The sequence below is a fragment of the Babylonia areolata genome, chromosome 25 (assembly GCF_041734735.1).
Source record: "Babylonia areolata isolate BAREFJ2019XMU chromosome 25, ASM4173473v1, whole genome shotgun sequence".
NCBI classification, from domain to species: Eukaryota; Metazoa; Mollusca; class Gastropoda; order Neogastropoda; family Buccinidae; genus Babylonia; species Babylonia areolata.
Genome location: NC_134900.1, coordinates 7,399,119 through 7,423,470, shown reverse-complemented (window position 1 = coordinate 7,423,470; position 24,352 = coordinate 7,399,119). Strand labels below are relative to the sequence as shown.

General features: G+C 48.1%; 1 protein-coding gene across 1 annotated transcript; it reads left to right on the top strand.

The window, feature by feature from the left end:
• Positions 1-1,908: 1,908 nt before the first annotated feature.
• LOC143300018 (guanylate cyclase soluble subunit beta-2-like) lies at positions 1,909-23,647 on the top strand. Its single transcript, XM_076613573.1, has 11 exons — positions 1,909-2,147; positions 2,576-2,676; positions 3,457-3,623; positions 8,735-8,892; positions 9,391-9,641; positions 9,837-10,011; positions 10,761-10,906; positions 16,266-16,414; positions 21,139-21,285; positions 22,280-22,434; positions 23,119-23,647. The coding sequence occupies exons 1-11, from the start codon at positions 1,909-1,911 to the stop codon at positions 23,645-23,647; spliced, it is 2,217 nt and encodes a 738-aa protein (XP_076469688.1).
• Positions 23,648-24,352: the final 705 nt, after the last annotated feature.

The window sequence follows — 24,352 nt, the reverse complement described above, 5'->3', positions numbered from 1 at the left end:
GCAGCGTTTTCGTAGCTGTCATCGTGTTTGTCATTTTTAGAGCATGATATCTGTTTACAGTTCTTTTTCCCCTGTTTTTGTGGTATTTTCTCGGTTGATGATTTTTAGCTGTGGACAAAGTTGTTAATATCCTATCGGAATAGCATACTATACATTGTTATAATCATTGATCTATATCAGAATTTATCAGTAGTTCACACACAGTTTAATCAAACACAGAGCAGTACATAAAACTGACCACTTGTTATTGCTATTGGTACTTAAATGGGGCTTGGTTTCATGCCATTAAATGATGTGACAAGAGATTTTTTTTCCTTCACTGTTATGTCTTAAAATACTCTTGATTTGGATACGGATGTCAATAAAAACAACGTTATACAAGGGGGAAAAACCGAGACGCATGTTTTCTTGATGACAGCATGAATATATTTACTTGTGTGTGTGTGGACAGGCATTTAAGCATGCGCGCTCTTGTAGCTGTGTGTGTCAGAGACTCGGCTTCGCGGTGGGCATTATAGTTCCGTTAATTATACTTTTAGGTTTGACCATGTTGATGTTTTTTTTGTTTTATTCTGCTAACAACAGGGCTTAGTGTGCACAAGCGGGTGGGAAGGGGGTTGGGGGGGTGTAGACTTCCATTCATGCATTCATAAAAAAAATTAGCCTGCCGAACAATTTCTATCCGTTTAGTTTCCGAATCGGAAAGCTGGCGAAAATAAGTTAACTGTGTAAAAGCCGTGCATGTAATTGCTTTATATTTCACCAACACAGCCTTTCTCTCAATGGTAGCACGTGACATGCGGTCTGTTTGTGAAGGTAAGTCTGATTTTCCTCTTCTCAGTCCCTCTACCCACCTTTTATTCATATGTGAGCTAAATGCTGAGCATGTGCAAGGATGCAGTTCGTTTTTGTGAGCTCTTCAGTTTGTAGTGATTTTTTTTTTAATCCTCACAACAGGGCAGTCTTCGGCAATCTTCCCGAACTACTACAGAATCATCAGTAAAATGATGTTGGCCGTATAAAGGAAGAAGAAGAAGAAAAGTGTTCTCCCGATGAAATGACGTCATTCTCAGGTTATTATATCACCTTCGTGTGATGTCATAGTTTGTGTGAAGTGAGCTGTGCAAGAAATTCATCACTGAAATTGGGCATACAGATGGTTGTTACCGTTGTCAACTGCATCCCTGTAATAAGATGGTGAGTAATGAGCACATTTTGTTTCACTTTCTCGTGTACGATGTATTCCTAACCATGTTCTGCCAGAAAGTGGACCAATTGTAGTACAGCAACAACTCTTTTGAATGAAAACGGTAGCTGGAACTGAAACCCACAATTTATTCACTGAAATCAACTTTGTAAATATACAAGACAGTTGAGATATGATGCAATAAAATGTGGTCATCAAAAGCAGTCCCTAGTTTTATAACTTATATCTGGAAAATAAATTCAATATGACACAGACATTTTTCGCAAGTTTGGATTTAAGCTGTGTATTCATGAGGCTTGTAAATTATAGAGATTTGGATGGTATTGGAAGAATTTATTTACTGTTAACGACCTGCAGTTTTTAACGACTGGGATGGAACAATGTACAGTATAGGGCCTATACAAAAACACGTACCAAAGGACCCATCTTGGATATTTCGCTACATTAGGGACATGCATCACCCATTATGTCATTTTGCCTTAATGATACATATCACACGTTACAAACAGGTGATTCTGTAACTGAAATGGAATAAATCGTTTCGGCTTAGGTGTGTGGCTGTGTCAGTATAGGTAGACCCACATGGTGGTTAAGTTCTGATTGGCTTAGGTGTGTGGGTGTGTCAGTATGGGCAGATCCTCATGGTGGTTAAGGTTCTGATTGGCTTAGGTGTGTGGATGTGTCAGTATGGGCAGATACACATGGTGGTTAAGGGTCTGATTGGCTTAGGTGTGTGGGTGTGTCAGTATGGGCAGATCCACATGATGGTTAAGGTTCTGATTGGCTTAGGTGTGTGGGTGTGTCAGTATGGGCAGATCCACATGATGGCTAAGGTTCTGATTGGCTTAGGTGTGTGGGTGTGTCAGTATGGGCAGATCCACATGGTGGTTAAGGAACTGGTGGAGGTCAAGTTCGGAGCTGATACCTGGGCTAAAGTACTGTGAGTACTGCTGTGTCTTGTTTAAAGTTTCTTATGCGTTTGAGATACACTGTACATGGTCGGCTCTGCAGGGCTTTCAACATGGATCGGTTTTCCTTTTCAATGTGTTCTGTTGGTTTTTTAGGGTTTTTTTCTACGAGGATTAGGAATAAGGTCTACTTCTTTCGTGTTTTTTTTTTTTTTATTTTTTTTTTTCGAATAAAGTTTATGCTAGGTGATTATGACCAATATAAGTACAGCGGAAATGATCGAGTACTGTATTGTAGTGTTCTGGTCTTTGTTACAGTTTCGCATTGCATTATGTTATTGATCATATTACTGCACTGTATTGTGTTGTGTGATATTGCATCGTATTGTATTGTCGCACCTTTTGACATGGTACGACACACCCCTTTGCCTTGGTGTTACCTGACACCTGTTCCCAACAGAGAAGCCAGCCAGCTGGATGAAAACAAGGACTTCCTCCTGTTTGAGGTGTACCCGGACTCCGTCACCTTGAACCTTGTTGGCGCCGTGGCCAGCACACTGGGTAAGTCTCACAGTCCTTCATGCTCTTCCTGCTTGCCTGCAGCATTTGGTGAAGAAAATCACACGTATACGTCTAACACGGCTCTGGCGAAGACAACATAACCTAATTCAGCTGGCCGTGGATTAAGCAGCGGTAGCTAGAGTCTTGGTGGACATGTTTATACACAACTTTAGCGTTTGGAATAAATTTCAAGAACTAATTAAGGCCTGGACAAAGTGCTCATAGGCGTGTCTGTCTTCTCCGCTCCCCCCTCCCCCACCCCTCCTCTCTCTCTCTTTCCGTCATTGTATGATATTATGATATAACATGTTGATGAATAGTTAGTAATAAGAAATAAAAGAGTCATGACTAAGCGTCAGTCTGGGGGTGGAGGGCAGTTATTTATCCTCTTTCACTCTTGACACTTTGATGGCGAAGACAGTATAATCTAATTCTGCTGGCCGTGGATTTACCAGTGGTAGCTGGAGTCTTGGTGGACATGTTTATACACAACTTTAGCGTTTGGAATAAATCACAAATACTAATTAAGGCCTGGACAAAGTGCTCTTAGGCATGTCTGTCTTCTCCCCCCACCCCCTCGTCCCTACCCACACGCACTCTCTCTTCTCTCTCCCCCTCTCTCACTCTCCGTTATTGTATTATATCAAGATACGGTGATAAATCGTTAGTAATAAGAAAAAAAGGAGTCATTTTATGACTGAGCGTGAATCGGGGGTTGTAGGCAGTTATTTATCCACTTTCACTGTTGACCCTTTGATGACCTATTTCCCCTCTGCCCAGATCTGTCAGTGGAGACTGTTCTTAAGGTGTTCGGGGACTACTTCCTGACGTACTGCTTCAAGCATGGCTACGACAAAATGCTGTCGGTCCTGGGCGGAGACTTCGTTAGCTTCATTCAGAACCTGGACTCCCTCCACTCCCTGCTGTCCTACTCCTACAAGAACATCGTGGCTCCTTCTTTCAGGTTCTCCCACCTCTTTTCTTCTTTATTTTTTCTTCTGCCGATTGTCTGTCCCTGTCTGTCCTCTCTGTCAGCGTCTGTTTCGGTGTTTCCGCCTGTCTGTCTCTGACATTTTGCGTCTAACCCCATCTCTGTCAGTTTGCTTATCAGTTGGTCTGTTCGTCCCTGCCTGCTCTTTTCCCTCCCTCTCTGTCCCTGTCTGTGTTAAGTGTCAGGACAACAATTTAGCTCAACGTTTATCAAAAGAAATCGAATGGTTCGACGACGTCGGCAACCGTGTCCACATATTCGAACGAACGTTTTTATCACTGCTCACACAGTTTTATTTTCTTTCAGATGTTTTGAAAACGCCGACGGGTCGCTGCAGCTGCATTATTACAGCAGAAGAAATGGCCTCTGTCCCATTGTACAAGGTAAACCAGCGCTGCCGCATTTTCCCACCCGCCTCTCTCTCTCACGCACACACACATACACATATACACACACAATTTTCCTCCATCCCTCTGTCTCCTTATCTCTCTATCTGTCCCCCTCGCCCTCTTTCTCCCTCTGTCTCTGTCTTTCCCTCTCTCTCTGTCTGTCTTTCTCTCTCTCATTAACGACCACAGATAAGAGACAATGTGCTGATTGATGATATACTTGTATTTTTGCCACAGCAGATTTCTGTGTCAGTCTGGCCACAGACAACAAAGACAGTGTGCTGATTGATGATATACTTGTATTTTTGCCACAGCAGATTTCTGTGTCAGTCTGGCCACAGACAACAAAGACAGTGTGCTGATTGATGATATACTTGTATTTTTGCCACAGCAGATTTCAGTGTCAGTCTGGCTGCTCTCCCCGGGGAGGTGTCGCCACCGTGCTGCAGCACCCATACAATATTGCTTTTCTTTCTTGTGCCTGCATGTGTATATGCTTTACTCTTAAAGTGGATTTTTCTGCGGAATTTTGCCAGGATAACCTTTTCCTCACTCTTGAATCTTGTTCGCGCGCTTTGTACATGCTACACGTAGGACATTGGTTACCCGTCTCCTGCGAGAGACTAAGGCCACATGTATTACATAGACAGTACACTGATTGGTGATACAGCTGTCACACGTGTTAGTGAGGCTGTACGCTGATAGTATAATGGCCAGATGCATTGAAGACGTTCAACGGACACATGTTTCACATAGACAGTACACTGACGAAAAGTTTAAGAACCGCAGGTATTGTGGAGGCAGTATGAAGAATGATAGTATAATGGCCACAAGTATTATAGAGACAATACTCTGGTTGATAATACAACGGCCACAGAAACACAAAACCAGTGCACTGAAAGTATACCGACCACAGCTTAATTAAGTATACCGGCCACAGCTGTTACAGAGGCAGTGCGCTGATTGATAGTATGACGAACACAGGTATTGTAAAGGCTGTTTATAATATGACGGCCTCAGGTATTATAGAGGCAGTGCACTAATCGATTGTAAATATAACGGCCACAGGAAAAGAGACGGTATAGTATGACGGCCACGTGTATTGTAGATGATAGTATAGTGAACATACGTACCGTAGTAGCAGTGAACTGATTGATGGTAAGACGGCCACAGGTACTATAGGAGATTGACTGATAGTTTAACGACCGCGTTTCTTATACAGTGCACTGGTAGTATGACGGCCACAGGTACAAATTAGTGCACTGACTGATAGTATGACAAAAATTGAGACAGTGCACTGATTGGCCATAGGTATCAGAGACATTGCACTGACTGATGGAACAACTGATAGTACAATGACTACGGGTATTATAGAGGCAGTGCACTGATTGATAAGATGGCGGCCACTGGAATTACAGAGACAATACAATGATAGATAATGTAATGGCCACAAGTATTGTTGAGACAGTGCAATGACTGATGGAATAAAGGCCACAGGTTTTGTGGAGGCGCTGGTTGATAGAATAACTGTCAGAAGTATTACAGAGATAGTACACTGAATGACAGCACGACAGCCAAGGGTATCATAGACAGTACACCATTGAGTGCAACGGCGGTGTATTAAACAGACAGCGCATTTATTGATGGGATAAACGTCACAGGTATATAAGAGACATTACGCTGATTGATTGTATAAGGCCACATGTACTAAAGAGACTGTACACTGACTGATTGTATAAAAGCCGCATGTATTGAAGAGAGAGTGCTCTGACTGATAGTATGACGGCCACATTTATTGAAGAGACAATGCACTGATTGATAGCATGACGGCCACATGTATTGAAGAGACAGTGCACTGATTGATAGTATGACGGCCACATGTATTGAAGAGACAGTGCACTGACTGATAGTATAACGGCCACATGTATTGAAGAGACAATGCACTGATTGATAGTATGACGGCCACATGTATTGAAGAGACAGTGCACTGACTGATAGTATGACGGCCACATGTATTGAAGAGACAGTGCACTGATTGATAGTATGACGGCCACATGTATTGAAGAGACAGTGCACTGACTGATAGTATGACGGCCACATGTATTGAAGAGACAGTGCACTGACTGACAGTATGACGGCCACATGTATTGAAGAGACAGTGCACTGACTGACAGTATGACGGCCACATGTATTGAAGAGACAGTGCACTGACTGATAGTATGACGGCCACATGTATTGAAGAGACAGTACACTGATTGATAGTATGACGGCCACATGTATTGAAGAGACAGTGCTCTGACTGATAGTATGACGGCCACATGTATTGAAGAGACAGTGCACTGACTGATAGTATGACGGCCACATGTATTGAAGAGACAGTGCACTGATTGATAGTATGACGGCCACAGGTCTTGTGGAGGCAGTCGGAAGAGAACTGTTTTGCCAGGAAGCCACAGTGACTGTGATCACCGAGGCTAAGGAACAAATAAAGCAGAACGAACTAATCAATCACATTGTCATGAAGGTTAGTGATTGTGTTACATATTGCTCTGTATGCCAGTGTGTCTGTTTGCGTGCCTGTGTTTGTCTGTGTCCATTTATATGCATGTACATGTGTATGTGTGTACGCTTACGCGAATGAATGCACACGTATCATATGTGTGTTTGCGGAGGGGGTACAGTTGTATAGGTGTGTGCATGAATGTGTGTTTGTGTGTGTAAGTACTCATGCATGTGAATGTCAGATATTTCATGTTATGCAAAGAGAAACAAAAACATTATTATTCTATTTGTCATCAGCTTCAGTTTTTTCAGATTGCCGTTCTTTTCTAATTCAGTTTCTTCATGTTGTCCTTCTTGTTCTTATAGTCCTCCTGCTCTCCTGCTCGCCCCTTCTTCTTTCTGACACTGTCCTTTTCCTTCCACTCCATCACTTCTTCTTTCCGACACTGTCCTTTTCCTTCCACTCCATCACTTCTTCCCGACACTGCCCTTTTCCTTCTACTCCACCACTTCTTCTTTCCGACACTGCCCTATTCCTTCCACTCCACCACTTCTTCTTTCCGACACTGTCCTTTTCCTTCCACTCCATCACTTCTTCTTTCCGACACTGTCCTTTTCCTTCCACTCCACCACCTCTTCTTTCTGACACTGTCCTTTTCCTTCCACTCCATCACTTCTTCTTTCCGACACTGTCCTTTTCCTTCCACTCCATCACTTCTTCCCGACACTGCCCTTTTCCTTCTACTCCACCACTTCTTCTTTCCAACACTGTCCTTTTCTGTCCACTCCACCACCTCTTCTTTCCGACACTGTCCTTTTCCTTCCACTCCACCACTTCTTCTTTCCGACAGTGTCCTATTCCTTCCACTCCACCACTTCTTTCCGACACTGTCCTTTTCCTTCCACTCCACCACTTCTTCTTTCCGACACTGTCCTTTTCCTTCCACTCCACCACTTCTTCTTTCCGACACTGCCCTTTTCCTTCCACTCCATCACTTCTTCTTTCCTTCATAGTTTTTGTTTTCCATCACACACAAATCCACCATCTTTATTATCACCATTGTCATTTTCTTCCAATTCTTCCCCACCTCCTGCTTCCTAATATTCTCCTATTCTGTCTTCTTTTTGCCTTTTTTTATTTTCTTCTTCTGCTCTTCCAACTTTTCCTCCATTTCCTTCTTCCCTTTTCTTGGCCACGTTATTGTTGTTTGTTTCTTCTTCATCTGGTGCTTCACCAGTCCTCGTAGTTTGTCTCCTCCATTTGCTCCGGTCCTGTCCCTCTTTCTCCACACCATGGTTGTGTCGATGGGTCTTCACGGTCCTTTCCCTCTTTCTCCACACCATGGTTGTTGTGTTGATGGGTCTTCACGGTCCTGTCCCTCTTTCTCCACACCATGGTTGTTGTGTTGATGGGTCTTCACGGTCCTGTCCCTCTTTCTCCACACCATGGTTGTTGTGTTGATGGGACTTCACGGTCCTGTCCCTCTTTCTCCACACCATGGTTGTTGTGTTGATGGGTCTTCACGGTCCTTTCCCTCTTTCTCCACACCATGGTTGTTGTGTTGATGGGACTTCACGGTCCTTTCCCTCTTTCTCCACACCATGGTTGTTGTGTTGATGGGACTTCACGGTCCTTTCCCTCTTTCTCCACACCATGGTTCACGGTCCTGTCCCTCTTTCTCCACACCATGGTTCACGGTCCTTTCCCTCATTCTCCACACCATGGTTCACGGTCCTTTCCCTCTTTCTCCACACTATGGTTCACGGTCCTTTCCCTCTTTCTCCACACCATGGTTCACGGTCCTGTCCCTCATTCTCCACACCATGGTTCACGGTCCTTTCCCTCATTCTCCACACCATGGTTCACGGTCCTTTCCCTCTTTCTCCACACCATGGTTCACGGTCCTTTCCCTCTTTCTCCACACTATAGTTGTTGTGTTGATGGCACTTCACGGTCCTTTCCCTCTTTCTCCACACCATGGTTCAAGGTCCTTTCCCTCTTTCTCCACACCATGGTTCAAGGTCCTTTCCCTCTTTCTCCACACCATGGTTGTTGTGTTGATGGGACTTCATGGTAGCTCCTCTACGATTCGTTTCTTTTTTTTCCCGTCCCGTTTCTGTGGAATTGTCCTGACGCCGGTCGTCCCAGCTGTGATTTATCTGTGATGTGGGTCAGGTGGACATGAAAGCCATTCCGGGCAAGTCCCCCAAGTTTGCCTGGGCCTTAAGGGATCAGGATTCCTATCACAAACATCTCCTCACCGGCACCCAGTGCTTGTTGGGCGAGCATTCCGAGTCGAGTACCTCCACCTCTGGCTCCGAGACCGTCATCAGGTCACAGTCTCTGCCTGTCTGTCGTTCTGTCTTTGTTCTTCTGATATGAAATGATGACCTGTGAACACAGGTTATGAATGCTTGCATATGAATAGACAATGGGAATACATGTTGTGCCTATGAATTGAAAACGAGACGGTCCGTCTCCATGTTGTACTTCATTATTGTTGTATCAAGAGACCCATTAAGATTCTTATAACTATGTTTGTGGATGCCTTTATTTGTGTATGAAAAGACAACAGGAATGTTGACCGCTCACAGTGATTAAAAATGGGACCCCCCCTCCGCTCCCCGCACCCATTGTGTGCTTTGTTATCATGTTGTGCCTGTAGACTAGAGTCCTCGTGACAAAGAAGAGCTTGAGACTGGTTCTTGTCAGCAGTACACGGGGAGCAAGGTGCTTTGTTATCATGCTGTGTATAGAGACCACTTGGGCTTCAGATAAGAGAAGATGATACAGGAGTGGCTCTGGCTTTGCGGTGCCGGTGTGATGAGCAGGGCGGAGGACATGAGCCAGGCCTTCCCCTACCACATGGTGCTGGACAGCATGCTGTGCATCCGTCAGTGCGGCGACAGCATTGTCCGCATGTCGCTGGTGCCTGTACAGCAGGGCACGCCGCTGAGCAAGGTGGGCATCATCCTGCAGCCCGCCATCCGGCCCACCTTGAACAGCATCATGCAGTTCATCAACAGCGTCTTCCTCCTCGCCATCCACCGCAAGGTCTACGAGAAGCCCCTCCTCTTGAAAGGTGAGGGGGAGGGTGGAGGGGCGGGGAGTGTAGATGGGTTGGGGTATGGGAGCGTGATGGTGGGTGTAGGATTAGTTCGCCGCGCGCGCGGTGTGTGTGTATGTGTATGTTTGTGTCGTTGTGTGTGGGTACGTGCGTGCGTGTTATGTCGTTGAGCGAAGCAAGAACTGATGACTGTGTGCGCGTGTGGATCAGGCCAGATGATCTGGATGTCACACTGCGGTCACCTGCTGTTCGTGGGCTCCCCCCGCCTGTCGTCCTTTGACGAACTGGAGGACGAGCACATACATCTCGCTGATCTACCCCTGTACGATATCTCCCGAAACCTTGTGCACCTGAACCATCATCGTACAGCCGAAATTGAAATTACGTGAGCGAACTAAAACACGTGATATTTATTCTTAATTCTTTCACTTCATATTCCTTGCGCGCGCGAACAAACATAAGCTGCCTAACACACACCCAATCACGCAATGAAGGTGTCAGTGCACACACACACACGCACACGCACACACACACACACACACACACACACACACTCACTCACACACGCACACAGAGGCGAACACGCGCGCTCAGGCACACTCTCTCTCTATGCAGAGAAAAATTAAACTGTGTGGAGACAGACAAACTTTACAATAATGGATAGTTTTAAGGGTAAATAACTGCACATACTGAAAGAAAACGAACTTTACAATAATGGATAGCTTTAAGAGCAAATAACTGCACATACTGAAAGAAAACAAACTTTACAATAATGGATAGCTTTAAGGGCAAATAACTGCACATACTGAAAGAAAACAAGCTTTACAAAATGGATAGCTTTAAGAGCAAGTAACAGCACATACTGAAAGAAAACAAACTTTACAATGATGGATAGCTTTAAGAGCAAGTGACTACACATACTGAAAGAAAACAAAAGCAACAAAGGCGTCTCCTGACGACAGTACTGTAAAAGACTGAGACCTCAGCCCCCAAACACTCGAACGCCTCTGAGAAGAAAACTGCACAACGTCTCTTCAACTAAAAAAGCCCAAGTAAATTGCCAACAGAATATACACATAATACTCATTGCAGTTTTGATTCTCTTTCAAACACTCCGTTGATGATGACATGCAGGAAGAAACTGGATGCCACCAGAGCGCAGCTGAAAGAGATGTATTCAGCACTGGAGGAAGAGAAGCAAAAATGGCAGGACCTGCTGCACGAGATGCTGCCACCAAAGATTGCCCGGCAGATGTTGAATGGAGAGAAGGTAGTTGGCGGTAAGTGCTATATCACTACGTGTGTGGCAACACACCTTAACTTAGCCTCCCAGTCCCTGTTCTGCTGTCTTATCAATGTATCTGAATAAAATATGTCCACAGTCGGAGTTTCTTCTTTCTTCTTCTGCGTTCGATGTTTTGGCTGCGTCAGACGGTCACCCCTGTCGCCACGATGTAACCCACGGTCTTCTCCAGGTCGTGGCGGTCTCCCCAAAGCTGCGCCTGTAGCTCTGTGCCCCCTGGCCAGGTTTGACGCCGTAGAGCTTCATGGGTTGGGCAGTGTTGGAGGATGTGTTCAGGGGTCTGGGGTCCAGTGCCACATGGACACTCATCAGTGTGGGCGATCTTCATACGGTGAAAGTGACTCAGTAGTCGGCAGTGGCCAGTTCTCAGTCTGAAGAGGACTGTCTGCTGGTGTCTCTGGAGCTGGTGGATTGGATCGACACCACTGTTTGCACCCAGCCTTCTCTTCCACTGGTTCTGGTAACGGTTGTGGATGATGGTCCTGGCCTCTCTGTAGGTCACGGGGTGGCTGAACTGCTTCATTTTGCTGCCTGCCTTGGAGAGAGCATCGGCCTTTTCGTTCCCCGTGACCCCACAGTGAGAAGGAACCCACTGAACAGTGACAGTCGACCGTTTTGAAAGGTCATGAAGGGCTGCTTTGATGTTTGTCAGCTGCTGTTCGTTTCTGGTTGACTGGAGTCCCTGCAGGAGAGATCTGCAGTCAGTGAAGAAGGCTATCTTTGGTGGTGGGTTGACTGACGTCCTGAGGCCTTGTGCAGCATGGAGAAGTGCTGCTGTCTCCGCTCTGTAGTTCGAGGAGATTCTTCCTGTGGGGAAGGCTCCAGGGGTCAGTCTTCCATCTGTGTGCCTGATGAAGATGCCTGCTCCTCCATTCTTCACCGCTCCCTCCGAGGATCCGTCTGTGAAGACGTGCGTCCATTCGCTGGGGTTGTACCGAGTCTCAATCATCTCCAATGTCAGAGCTTTCAGCAGGGGAGGGGCTTGGCAGTCCTTTTGGTCGATGCCAGGGACTTTTGTGATGATTGAGACTCCTTCCAGTTGGTCGGCCGGTTCCTCGAAGTCGGGGAGTGTTTCCATCTCGGCAGGGGACGAGGCCAGCAGATCTTCATGTTGGCGGTGCAGGGCCTTGGAGAGGTGGTTGAAGCTGGTCCGCTTCAGTCTGTTCTTTGTTGGGTGCTTCAGTTTTTCGTGCATTGGGTGAGTTGGCATGCGCAGGAGCTTCTCGCTGTGGATGAAGACTTTTTCCTCTCGTCTATCTTCGAGTGGGTGGAGGCCTGTGTGTTTCTCCATCGCCTGAACTGGAGTCGTCTTTATCCCGCCAGTGATCAGCCGTAGCCCTGCGTTCTGAACTTTGCTCAGGCGGCTTGTGTTGGTTGCTGATGCCGTGGCCCAGGCAGTGCTGCCATACTCCAGGGTTGGCCTGACAGTTCCAGTGTACACCCTCTGCAGTATGCTGCTGTTGGCACCCCAAGAGGTCCCAGCGAGTTTTTTCAGGATGGCCAGTTTTCTGGTTGCTCGTCTCTCGATGTCCTTGAGATGGGGGTTCCATGTCAATCGCTTGTCGAGCTTCACACCCAGGTACATTGGCGTGTCATCCTGTTTCAACTGCTTTCCGTTCAGTTTGAGGTGGGAGGTTTCTGACATCGGTGACAGCGAGAAGATTGCTGAGACTGTCTTGGTGGTGTTGATGTCTACTCCCCAGGCAGAGGCCCATGTTCCCACGTGGTTGAGTGCTTCCTGCATTCTGTGGCTGGCGGACGTGAGGTATTCCGCAGCACTCCAGGCAGCAAAGTCATCAGCGTGGAGGGCTCTGGAGACATGCTTGGAGATCTTCTCAGCGATGTCGTCGATGAAGATGAGGAAAAGTGTAGGGGAAACGACTCCTCCTTGCGGCACACCTTGCTGTAGAGTGACCCGATGGCTGGTTTTCCCGTCGAGTTTTACCCTTGCCCTGCGGTGTTGGAGGAAATCCTGGATCCAGCGGTACATCTTCCCTTCCACTTTCTTGTTGAGGAGCTTCAGGAGAAGTCCTGCCTTCCAGACCTTGTCGAAGGCCTTGGTTAGGTCCACGAAGACTGCAAGCACCTTCTTCTTTTCTTGAAAGGCAGTCTCTTATTTCCTGTGCAAGGTACACCAGCTGGTCTTCGGTGCTGCGGTTTTTCCTGTAGGCTGATTGGGTATTGCTGAGCAGGTGGTTTTCTTCAAGGTGTTTCAGGAGTCGAGTGTTCACCATCCTTTCCATCACCTTGCCCAGACAACTCAGGAGGCTGATTGGTCGATAGCTGGACTTCTTAGTCTTATCCTTCTGCTTCTTTCTGATGGGGACGATGATGGCTTCTCTCCACTGGTCTGGAAGTTTCCCTGTGTCCCAGGACTGGTTGATGATCAAGAGGAGCTTCTGTCTGGCTACAGGTCCCAGGTTCTTGATCATGTCATTCGGGATGCCGTCTTTCCCAGGGGCTTTCTTTTTCTTCAGTTTCCTGATAGCTGCACTGAGTTCGGCCATGGAGAAGGCTGTCATCATGGACTGACTCGGGTTCTGCTGTTTCAGCTTCTCCTTGATCTCCCACTGGACTTCCTGCACTCGGGCTTCAGGGAGTGTTGTGGTGCTGCCCTCTCTGTAAAAGTCTGCAAGGATGTTGGCTGCCTGCTTGCCCGCGTGGTGCTTGCCGTTTTCCTCAATGACAGTTCTGCTGTGTCTGGTGCCCGTGTCTTCGTTCAGAAGCTTGGTCAGGTTCCACAACTTGCCAGTGTCCTTCTCCATGTTGAGACTGCTGGTCTTCTCATTCCAGCTCCTCTGTATCTCTGTTCTCTTCTGCTGTTGGAAGGTTTCTTTGATGGTGTTGTATTCCCGGATGTTGTCAGGAGTGGGGCTCTGCTCCGTGGTTTCTCTGGCGGAGTCTAGGTCTGCATGGAGCTGTTTCAGAGTGTCACTCCAGTAGGGCTTGTAGTTTCTGCGTTTCCCTCTTGGGATGGACTGCTTTGCTGCTCGCAGCAGTGCATCGCTGAAAAGGTTGACATTATTGTTGAGGTTGTTGGAGGTACTGATGTCTTGGCAGAGGTTGTCTGCTTTTCCTTTGAAGAGAGTCCAGTTAGCTCGTTTGAAGTTCCAGCTGGGTTCCATTCTGTGCTGGGTGCATCCTATGCTGGAAATGCTGAGGATGACTGGCAGATGGTCGCTTCCCCCTAGCTGTGTGTTGACTGTTCTGGAGGTGAGTCGCTGAACCTCTTCTGTGGCGATGGCCAGATCTGGTGTTGAGCAGGTCTTCCATGCTCTGGAGTAGCAGGTGGGTTTGTCCTCTGGATGGTTGATGAGGATGAGCTTGTTGTCCATCATCCAGTCCTCTACTTCCTCACCACGCGAGTCCATTTCCTCATAGCCCCAGCTTGGCGAGTGGTTGTTGAAGTCTCCAACCACAAGGTGTCTGGAAGCTTCAAGTCTCACTTTGTGTAGCGCTAGAGCTGAGCCTGGAGGGCTGTAGCAGTTGGTGATCAGTAGTTCTCCGCTGGGCAGTAGCAGCTTGACTGTGTGATGCTCTAGCTCCTCTTTTCCCGATCTGCTTGTTTCTACTGCAGGGATGGAGATTTTGATGAGGGTGAGGATTCCTCCCTTGTGTCTGTCCTCTCGATCTTGGCGGAAGGCTTCGTAGCCTCTAATAAAAAATCTTTGGGGATCTTTCAAATGGGTCTCCTGAATGCAGATGACATCAATGTTGTTATTTCGGAGAAACTCCTGGAGTTCTGGTTTCTTGTTTCTCAGCCCTTCTGCATTCCACTGAGCTACTGTGAGGTTGACAGGTGGTGAATTTGTCTGGTCAGTCGCTCTACTCTGCCTTCCCCTGACCTTCAGGTTGACAGAGGCACCGGTCGCTTTGGTGGGCCCCTTTGAGGCAGGAGGCCCGGCTCCGTCCCTCCCCGGTTGTCGCTGATAGGGACGACGCCATGACGACAAAGTGGTCTGACGCATAACCATAATCGTTGATGCGTGTGTGTCCTGAATTTTTAACCAGAAACCTGCGCCGTAGCTGACACACTCCGTCTTCGGCAGGCCGGATCAAGTTTTCTGTCAGGGGGCTTCTCCCTTAGCTCAGGTCTAAAGAGTCCTGCCCTGTGAGCACAGGGGGATGTGAGAGATTGGGGATCCCTCCCCTAGATGGACTGCCTGTCAAGGTTAACGAGCTCCATCTACCCGGGGCTCATGGTCCAAAGACCTGCCCTGTGAGCACAGGGGGGGATTGTTTGCCGGGTATCCCACCCGTTGGTTTGAAATCAGAGTTTTCCTTCTCCTAGATGGACTGCCTGCCAAGGCTAATGAGCTCCATCTACCCTGACCAGTCTAGTCTGCGACCTCTCTTGAGTGAGTTGCCGAGAGCTAGTCTTGCTATTGCGCCGATCGTCCGCACCCGTGCCGCGTTCGCCATGACTAGGTCATGCCCATTCTGCCCCATGTCCCCGCAGGAACACCCACATTAACGTGGCGAGGAGGTGCGGCTACAGAGTTCACTCCCTTGCTAGGGACGCACTGAGGCACCCTAGAAGGGAGATCTTAGCAGAACAGTCGGAGTTTGATTTCGATAGAAAGTCGTCAAACTCACTGATGTGGTGGTGCGGCTAAACACACTTCTTTGACAGCTGATGCAAGTTACTCCTAGGCACTTAGTTTTGTTGCCATGTCATGCTTCATTCCTTAGTCAGGCTGTTACGTCATTTTTTGCTTTGGTGGTTTATGTCTGTGTGTGAATGAGACTGTGCTCTGCATAGTACGTGTGTGCGTGTGTGTGTGTGTGTGTGTGTGGAGGAGGAGAGAAATCGCCTGGTCTCATCTTTTTCTGTGAGCAAATTTTTGGCAACTTCATTTTCTCTGAAAATACCTTGTAAATACCAAACCCGATAAAGAAGTCTTGCTTGTCGTCTGATTGCAGCAGTTAATTTGTTCATATGAAAGAAAGTGATACCGAAATAGGAGATTACCGAAAATCGGATTTTGTGTGGAGTGTTGCATGAGCGTGTGAATATCCTGAAAGTACTGGTAACCGCCTTCCCTCACCATCTCGCCCCCGCCGTGTTTTCAGTTGCTTTTTGTTTTTGCTTTGTTTTTCTTTTTTAAATGAGCATTAATTACACGTGAGTTACGAAAGCCTATGTCTTTTGTTGTTCGTTTGAATTGTCGCGTGTTTTGTGGTCATGGGGAATCTGAGCGGGGTTGTGCTGTTCCATTTGCCATCTTCAAGGTGCGCGTATTCGTAAAGACGTCATGGTTTTGCCATCAGTTGAGCATCAAGCTATATTATGACTGAATGAGTGCACCTGCATGTGGGTTCTGCATCTGTGTCAGAGAAATTCAAAAGCTGCACCCTCCTGTTCAGTGACGTGGTGGGCTTTACGGATATTGCATCCAAGTGTCAAGCCAAAAACCTCATCTACATGCTCAACGACATGTATCAACGCTTCGACTCATACTTAGACCGACATGGCGTCTTCAAGGTTCTTGTCTTTAGTCTTAGTCTTTGTGTGTGCGTATTTGTCCCTGCCAGTGCCCACCCCCCGCCCCCATATTTCTCTCTTATCCTCCCCGCCTCTCGTCTCCTCCCTCCCTCCCACCTCCTCCCTCCATCTCTGTTTCATATCGTTTTCTCTCCATATGTCTCAATGTTTCTGGCAAAATTCGTTTGTTTTTTCTTTATTTCCTGCTGCCCCCCCCCCCCCCCCCCCCAGCTTCTCCCATTCCTTCACCCTTTCCATCATCCTCGTCTTTATTCTGTATACACACTTTATGTGATTGGTAGCTTGGTTTGTTGGCTGGTTGCCTATTTGAATACAGAATGGACAAATAGATGAACACTGTGACAATGTCCAGAATTGTTAGTTCTTTGGTTTTATATTTTGGTGGGTATGAATCTTGAGTGCATGAGATACCAGTTGTACTTTACGGAACCCTTTCTCTCGGTTTGACACGCAGCAAACTGACTCAGAACGACTACTCATTTCAACCACCTGAGTTTTTGTTTTCTTCACAATGATGGAGTCTCCCATCGGACCGACGGATGAGTAGGCAGGCAGGCTTATCTGTCTGTGTGTGTCCCCATATGGGAGAAGAGGCCGATTCTGGATGCGCAGCACTTCCCACAGGTGTTGCAAGGGAAAACGTCTCCAGAAGTTGAGCCCTGCTTCCTTCACCCACGCTTCTTCTTAATGGCTAGCGTTCTCTTGTTTTCAAACGTCTTTATGCCACTAGAGCACAGCATCCTCCAGCGAGAGCGGTCAAGGGCATCAGTTTCCCAGGAAGCGATGTCTATGTCACAGGCTTTGAGGTTTGTCTTCAAGGTGTCCTTGAAGCGCTTGCAGGGTCTTCCAAGTTCGCGGTGGCCTTCCTTCAGCTGGCCATACAAAAGCATCTTCGGGATCCTGCTGTCTGTCATGCGGAGAACGTGTCCTGTCCAGCATAGCTGGCACTAGATCAGCAGGCTTTCGATGCTGGGCAGGCCGCTTCTCTCTAGGACCTGGAAGTTGGAGACCCTGTCTTGCTATTTTATGCTGAGGATCTTTCGTAGGCATCTCTGGTGAAACTGCTCAAGTTGTTGAATGTGACGGCGATACGTCGTCCATGTTTCACAGCAGTACAACAAGGTGGTTAGCACAACAGCTCTGTAGGTTTTGAGTTTGGTGCTGAGCCTGATGCCTTTGTTGTTCCACAGCCTGTTGTTGAGTCTGCCAAAGGCGGAGCTGGCCTTGGCAATGCGCAGCATCACTTCTGCATCAAGGGCTCCGTTACTGCATAAAGTGCTGCCCAGGGAGCAAAACTTGTCGACTGACTTGATCTCTATCATCGATCTTGATTGCAGGTTGGGGGGGGGGGGGGGGGGGAGGCACTGGCGTTCTGTGAGCAAGCTGATTGGTACATGGACTCGGTCTTGCTGAGGCTGATGGTGAGTCCAAAGCGCCTGCAGGAGGTTGAGAACCTGTCCATAATGAACTGCATGTCCTCATGGGTGTGTGCAGCAAGCGTGCAGTCATCAGCGAAGAGGAACTCTCTCAACAGTGCCTCAAACACCCTGGACCTGGCATGAAGTCGCCGCAAGTTGAAAAGTTTGCCATCTGTTCGAAACTGAATGTAAATGCCTGGTCACAGTCTTGGAAGGCGTCAATCAGCATGGCAGAGAAGAGAATGGAGAACAGTGTGGGTGCCAGGACGCAGCCCTGCTTCACTCCATTTACCACAGGGAACGGATCCGACATGTCAGTATTTTCCTGTACTCTTGCCTGCATGCCATCGTGGACTTCTCTTGCATCTGGTGTACGGCAAACACCATGTCTCATGTTTCCCTGCCTAAGCGGAAGCCGCACTGTGCTTCAGGGATGACTCTGTTGGAGACATGGTCAACCAGTCTGTTCAATATGATGTGGGCGAAGATCTCGCTGGCGATGCAGAGGAGAGAGACCCCACGGTGGTTATCGCAGGATGTTTTGTCTCCCTTCCGTTTGTAAATGTGTACAATTGAAGAATCCTTGAAATCCTGGGGGACTTCCCCTCTCTCCCAGATAGACTGGAACAGGGCTTGTCTGTCAGCACCTCGCCTCCATACTTGTAGATGTCAGCCTGGATTGCATCTACTCCTGGTGCTTTTCCTGACGTTGTCAGCTTCAGGGCCTTCAGGGTCTCGGCCTACGTGGGAGGGGCAGCTAGCGAGTCATTGACTGGTAGCTGTGGGAGGGCTGCAATTACCTCGTCAGATACGAATGAGTCCCTGTTGAGGAGGGTGTTGAAGTGCTCTGCCCAGCTGGCAAGGATGTCTTTCTTGTCTGTCAGGAGGGTGGTCTGGTCCAAGGCTCGGACAGGAGTTGATCCTGTGACTCTCGGCCCATACACAGCTCGGAGACCATCATGGAAGGCCTTCATGTCGTGAGCATCAGCAGCGGACTGAAGCTCTTCGGACTTTCTCTCCCACCAGGTGTTCTTCATCTCTCGCAGCCTCTTCTGTACGAGTTGCTTGGTTTGCAAGAACTGGTTCTCCTTCCTCTGGCAATCTTTATCGGAAATGTGATCCTGATGCCGTGTATGCAGTGTGTTCAGGAGCTTGGAGATTCCAGAGTCGTTCTCGTCAAACCCGTCTTTGTGGCTCCTCTGTACAAAACCGAGTGTGTCAGCTGCTGCTGTGTACACAGCATTTCTAAAGGTGCTCCATACTTCTTCTACATCAGTCGATGCAGGAGTTTCTTGGAGAGCTGCTTGGATTTGCTGCTGCAGCACGTCCTTGGTGATGGGGAGGCGGTGGATGTTCAGCTTCCTAGGGGGTTTCTGCCTGGCTGGTTGGAGCTTGCGTGAAAGTCTGATGTTCATCTTGCTGCGTACCAGGCGATGGTCCGACCAACAGACTTCTCTCATGCAGTGTGTAATGGAAACATCACCTCTGTCCCTCTGCCGGACAATCACATAGTCTAGCATGTGCCATTGCTTGGAGTGGGGGTGCATCCATGTGTTGTACTTGTCCACTTGTTGGAAGAGGGTGTTGGTGATGGTCAATCCATGCTGCGCGCAGAGCGAGAGCAAAAGCAGCCCATTGGAGTTGCACTTGCCAGTGCCGTGCTGTCCTAGGACTTTTGGCCACGAGGAGAAGTCCACACCGACGCGGGCATTGAAATCCCCAAGGATGATCACCCTGTCCTTTCTGTCTACTGCTGAAATGGTGCGGCTGAGCTCTTCATACAAAAGCTTTTTTTTATGTCATCAGGGTTGGTCATTGTCGGGGCATAGCAGCTGATGACTGTGGAGAAGCGATCCTTGGACAGCTTCAGACGCAGGGTCATCAGCCTATCGTTTATCCCACGTGGAAGGCTGTCAAGCTGTTGTGCAAGTTTGGATCGTATGGCAAAGCCCACGCCTGAGGTTCTTGGGGTGCCATCTGGCTTCCCAATGCAGTAGAAAGTGTAGCCACCTCCAACTTCCTCCAGCTGGGTTTACCGGCAAACCTGGTTTCGCTCAGGGCTGCTATGACCACCTGGTAGCGATCAAGCATTCTAGCAATGAGCGCTGTGCGCCTTTCTGGTCTGTCGTCTCTGTCTAAAAGGGTGCGAACATTCCAGGCACCCAGAGTCAGGGCATGACTCCTGGTTCTTTTCTTCTGTTGTTTTCGACCGCTAGTGTTGTATGCTTAAGGATCCTTTTATCTCCCCTTCCCCATGTGGGGAGAGCAGTGCTGTCCCTAAAAAGGGCTGCTCTGACACTGTGGGAGGATACGGGCGCCGCATCTGCCCCAGTCTACGGCGGACGACCATCACCCCACAGCCGCCTGCGTGCAGAGTCGTGACTATGAACTGCCAGCAACATCCGCTGCCTGTCCCTGTTGCCACTTCTCCATCGCCGCAGGGCTTGGGAAAGCTGGGTGTTGAAGGGCAAGCTCGTCGTTCCGACATTAGCCTGGTTGCCTGACCAGCACAGGTGACTTTTTTTTTTTTTAGTGAGGAGGAGTTATGCAGTCCCTCCCCTACCGACGCTCACAGTCCCACAGGTGCAGATACTGCCACGTGTAGGATGGCCACGGCAGGTGCAGGTTTTTTCTTCGGAGCTCCGTCTCCTAGGAGGGCTTCCAGCCAAGGATAAGAGCTCCCCCTGCCGTTTGGTCATCCTCTTTCGCCTTCACAGCCGTTGGGAAAGATTTCCTTCTCCGCTTGGTTCGTCGTTGGGAGACTTCACATGCGGCAGGTAGTACTGGATTACATGGTACCATTAGCAAGGGCTATGCCCCTGACCTGACAATAAACAGACGATAAAGGCACGATGCACTTGCAGCAGCAAAGATTGGCATAACACAGTTCCCGAGCAGCTGATACTGCTGTATGTGTATGTATCTCAGCAAGGGTGAAAAAAATGTGTTGTCGTGAACAGTTCTAAAATTAGAATAAAGCAGTAAGAGAAAACTGAGACAAACGAACCGTGCGAAACGTAGGTACAACAGATACCACAAATGGTTCTCAAACCAGCGTGATATAGGAACGCAAGAATGATGATCATTGCAGCGCCAACCGTCGTGCTTTCGTCGTCTTTTCTTTCTTTTGCTGCATGTAGAAAACAAGTTAAAAAGATATATATCATTGTTGTCATGCTCTTTATACTGAGCAAATACGGTCGCGTAACCGTACCACAAAGCAAATGATGTGGATGTGTTATACGAGAATGAGTTTGGTGATGACGTAGATGTTAATGATGACAGGTACAGACGATTGGGGACGCCTACATGGCAGTGACGGGGGTGCCTGAGGTCCAAGAGAACCATGCTCTGAGGATGGCCGACTTCGCCATGGACATCGTGGAGGGGGCCTCTCAAGTCAAGACGGCCTCCAGTGGAGAACCACTCAAAGTGGGCACTGCTAGAACGGAACGGGATGAGGGTGGGAAGCCTTGGATGGCTTTGAAATCGGCCTTTGGACACAGAACAGGACTTGTACAGGGGTGGGGATTTGGGACTGTGTAGGGGAAACGGGTTGTGGGAGTTTTATTATTTCCCCTGTTTAGCAGAGAACGTGTGTGTGTGTGTTGTGAAGGTGGTGTGGGAAGTATTACTTTTTTTGGATATTAGAATGTGCGTGTGTATGTGTTGGCTTGCGAAAGTGTTTATGTGCCTGTTTTTGTTGAACTGTCGAAAAATGAGAGCGAATCTCGTTTTTTCTCAATTATAGGATCTTAACCAAATGATTAGACACTGCAAATATTGTCACAGTTATATAAAGGCATAAAAAACTTAGTTGCTCATGATATGATTAGAACTATTATAACCGACTGAAAAAAACATAGTTATTACATAAATACACAGGTATTCTTTTTTGTAATATTGCCAGACCAGGAATCTGAGCGGTAACTGACGAAACAGCCATCAAGTCTGTGACTCATGTCATGAAAACTGACAAATAAAACATTCACAATGTGTTGGAACTGTGACTCGTATGGTTCATTATTTTTGTGTATTGAGCAATAACCCACACGTTTATTCGTGTAAATGAGTGGGCCTTTACGTGTATAACCATTTTTAACCCACCGTTAGGCAGCCAGACTCCGTTTTCGGAGGTGTGAGGTATGCATGCTGGGTATGTTGGTGGATTCCGTGACTCACCAAACTTGACATGGTTTACGGGATCTTTAACATGTTTATTTGATCAGTTGCATGTGCACACACTCGAGGGAGATTACGGTACTAGCAAGTCTGCACAAATGTTGACTTGGTGACGATACTGGGATCGAACCCAGGACCCTTACATTGAAAGTCCAACGCTTTAACTATAGTGCGTTTGCGCCGTAACTAAAGTTGCGTTATGCTAAAAGTGATGACTCGTGGACCCCTGGCTAACTACCCTCAGATACGGGTTGGGATACACACGGGGCCTGTGGCGGCTGGCGTGGTGGGCATGAAGAAGCCTCGCTATGACCTGTACGGTGTCACGGTCAGCCTCGCCGCCCGGATGGAGAGCATGGGGGCCCCGGGGCATATCCACGTCAGCAAGACGACTTTCAAGTGACTGGCTTGCTCTCTCTCTCTCTCCTTCATCTCTTGTCTCTGTACGGTTATGTTTATCTGTGTGTGTGTGTGTGTCTGGGCGCGCGCGCGCACGCGCGTGTGTGTGTGCAGGGAATGGTAAGCTGCGTGTGCTTGGTGTTCCAGTCTGCATGGCACGCGTGCATTGGTTTAAGTTTGTTTTGTGCGATTTGTGGAATGTTTGAGTGATACAGTGGTGTGCAAGGATTGGTGAAAGGAAAACGCCAGAACAATTTTCTGTGTTTGGGAAATTGATTCTTGTTTCAATAATTCACTGAACGCTGACATAGATTATGGGATCTTTAAACGTGGGTATTTGATCTTCTGCATGCGTATACACACGAATGGGGTTCAGACACTAGCACGTCTGAACATATGTTGACCTTGGAGATCGGAAAAATCTCCACCCTTTACCCACCAGGTGCCGTTACCGAGATTTGAACCCGGGACCCCCAGATAGAAAGTCCAACGCTTTAACCACTCGGCTGTTGCGCTTTATTGACAAAATAAAGTGTCATTATATTTTTTACCTTTCCGCCCGCGCTCGAATGTGTGTGTGTGTATGTATAGTGTGTGTGTGTGTGTGTGTGTGCGCGCGCGCGCGTGTGTGTGTGACATGATTGCATACTGTCTCTCTCAAATTGTTATTTCCACCGCTGTCAGAGAACTCTACCCCTTTGGCTTCGAGTTCCTGGTGAGGAGCCACGGAATGGCGAACGGCCGTGTGATGAAGAAAACGTACTTCCTCATCGGTTCCAGGACCCGGAAGCTGGCGCAGCCCAACGACCGGTTTGGAATCCTGCCGACTGCAGTCAACCCCTGTTCCAAACAGACCAGCCAGCCCGCCTTAGTACGGCAAGGGCCCAAGTCTTTTCTCGGCCTTGAAAAAATCGAAGACTGCCGAGTCGGCAGGTCGACAGGCAACTTGGCGGAAACGCTGCTGAGAAAAGTGAGCAAAGCCGTCAGCGAGCTGTCCAGGCTGAGAGGGAACGAGTCTGACAGTCGTTCGAGTGCATACGACAACCAGGACCGGCACAGTAACACCCACCTCCCCGCGCCCTCCACCAGCCGTGCTATTGACACTGGGGCCCAGGTTCAGGATTCCAACTCGTCCGACGAAAACCCCTATTTTTGCCTGCATGATGATGAGTCGTTGACCGGCAAACGGTGGCCCATCTGTGTTGTCATGTGACTGGTCAGTGCGCGGACATGGTGTCTGACGTCGTCACTGCCAGAGAGAGAGAGAGCGGAGAGGGGGGGTGGGATCTTATCTCCTGTCTGTGTTTGTGGCTGGCCTTGGAAGAAACTTGTGATGTTCATTCTGTGAGAAACGTGTTATAATCATTCTGCTTTTGCTATACACAGTTGTACCTCTTCAGTTAAGTCGACCTCGCTTTGTCTCATCAGTTCAGTTGACATTATTCTTTGGCCTTGCCTTGCAGCCTTCATCTCGCTTCACTCAACCTCATGTGTACCAAAGTGGACAAGCAACATCAACTGAATTTTTGTGCTCCTGGTGTACCATAGTAGACTGGCAACATCGACTGAATTTTTGTGCTCTTGGTGCTGGCCTTTAAAAATGTGGTGCAAAGTTATCCTCCGTTTGTTGTGCATTGTGTTTGAGCCGTGTTTTGGGGCAGAAACCGGGAAGTTGACAAAAAACAACACCATCAAAACAAAACAAAACTGCAACACTTGACTGGATTGCATTATAGTCCAACAAATTTTGTCATTCCCAGCACCACACACCAACACCCCCCCCCCCCAAGCACAGCCACAGACACACACACACACACACACACACACACACACACACACAGGCGCGTGTGTGTCTTTTCTTCTTGAGGGGATTGATCACTACCTGTCTTGAAAAATAACACGCCCAGTTTGTTAATTT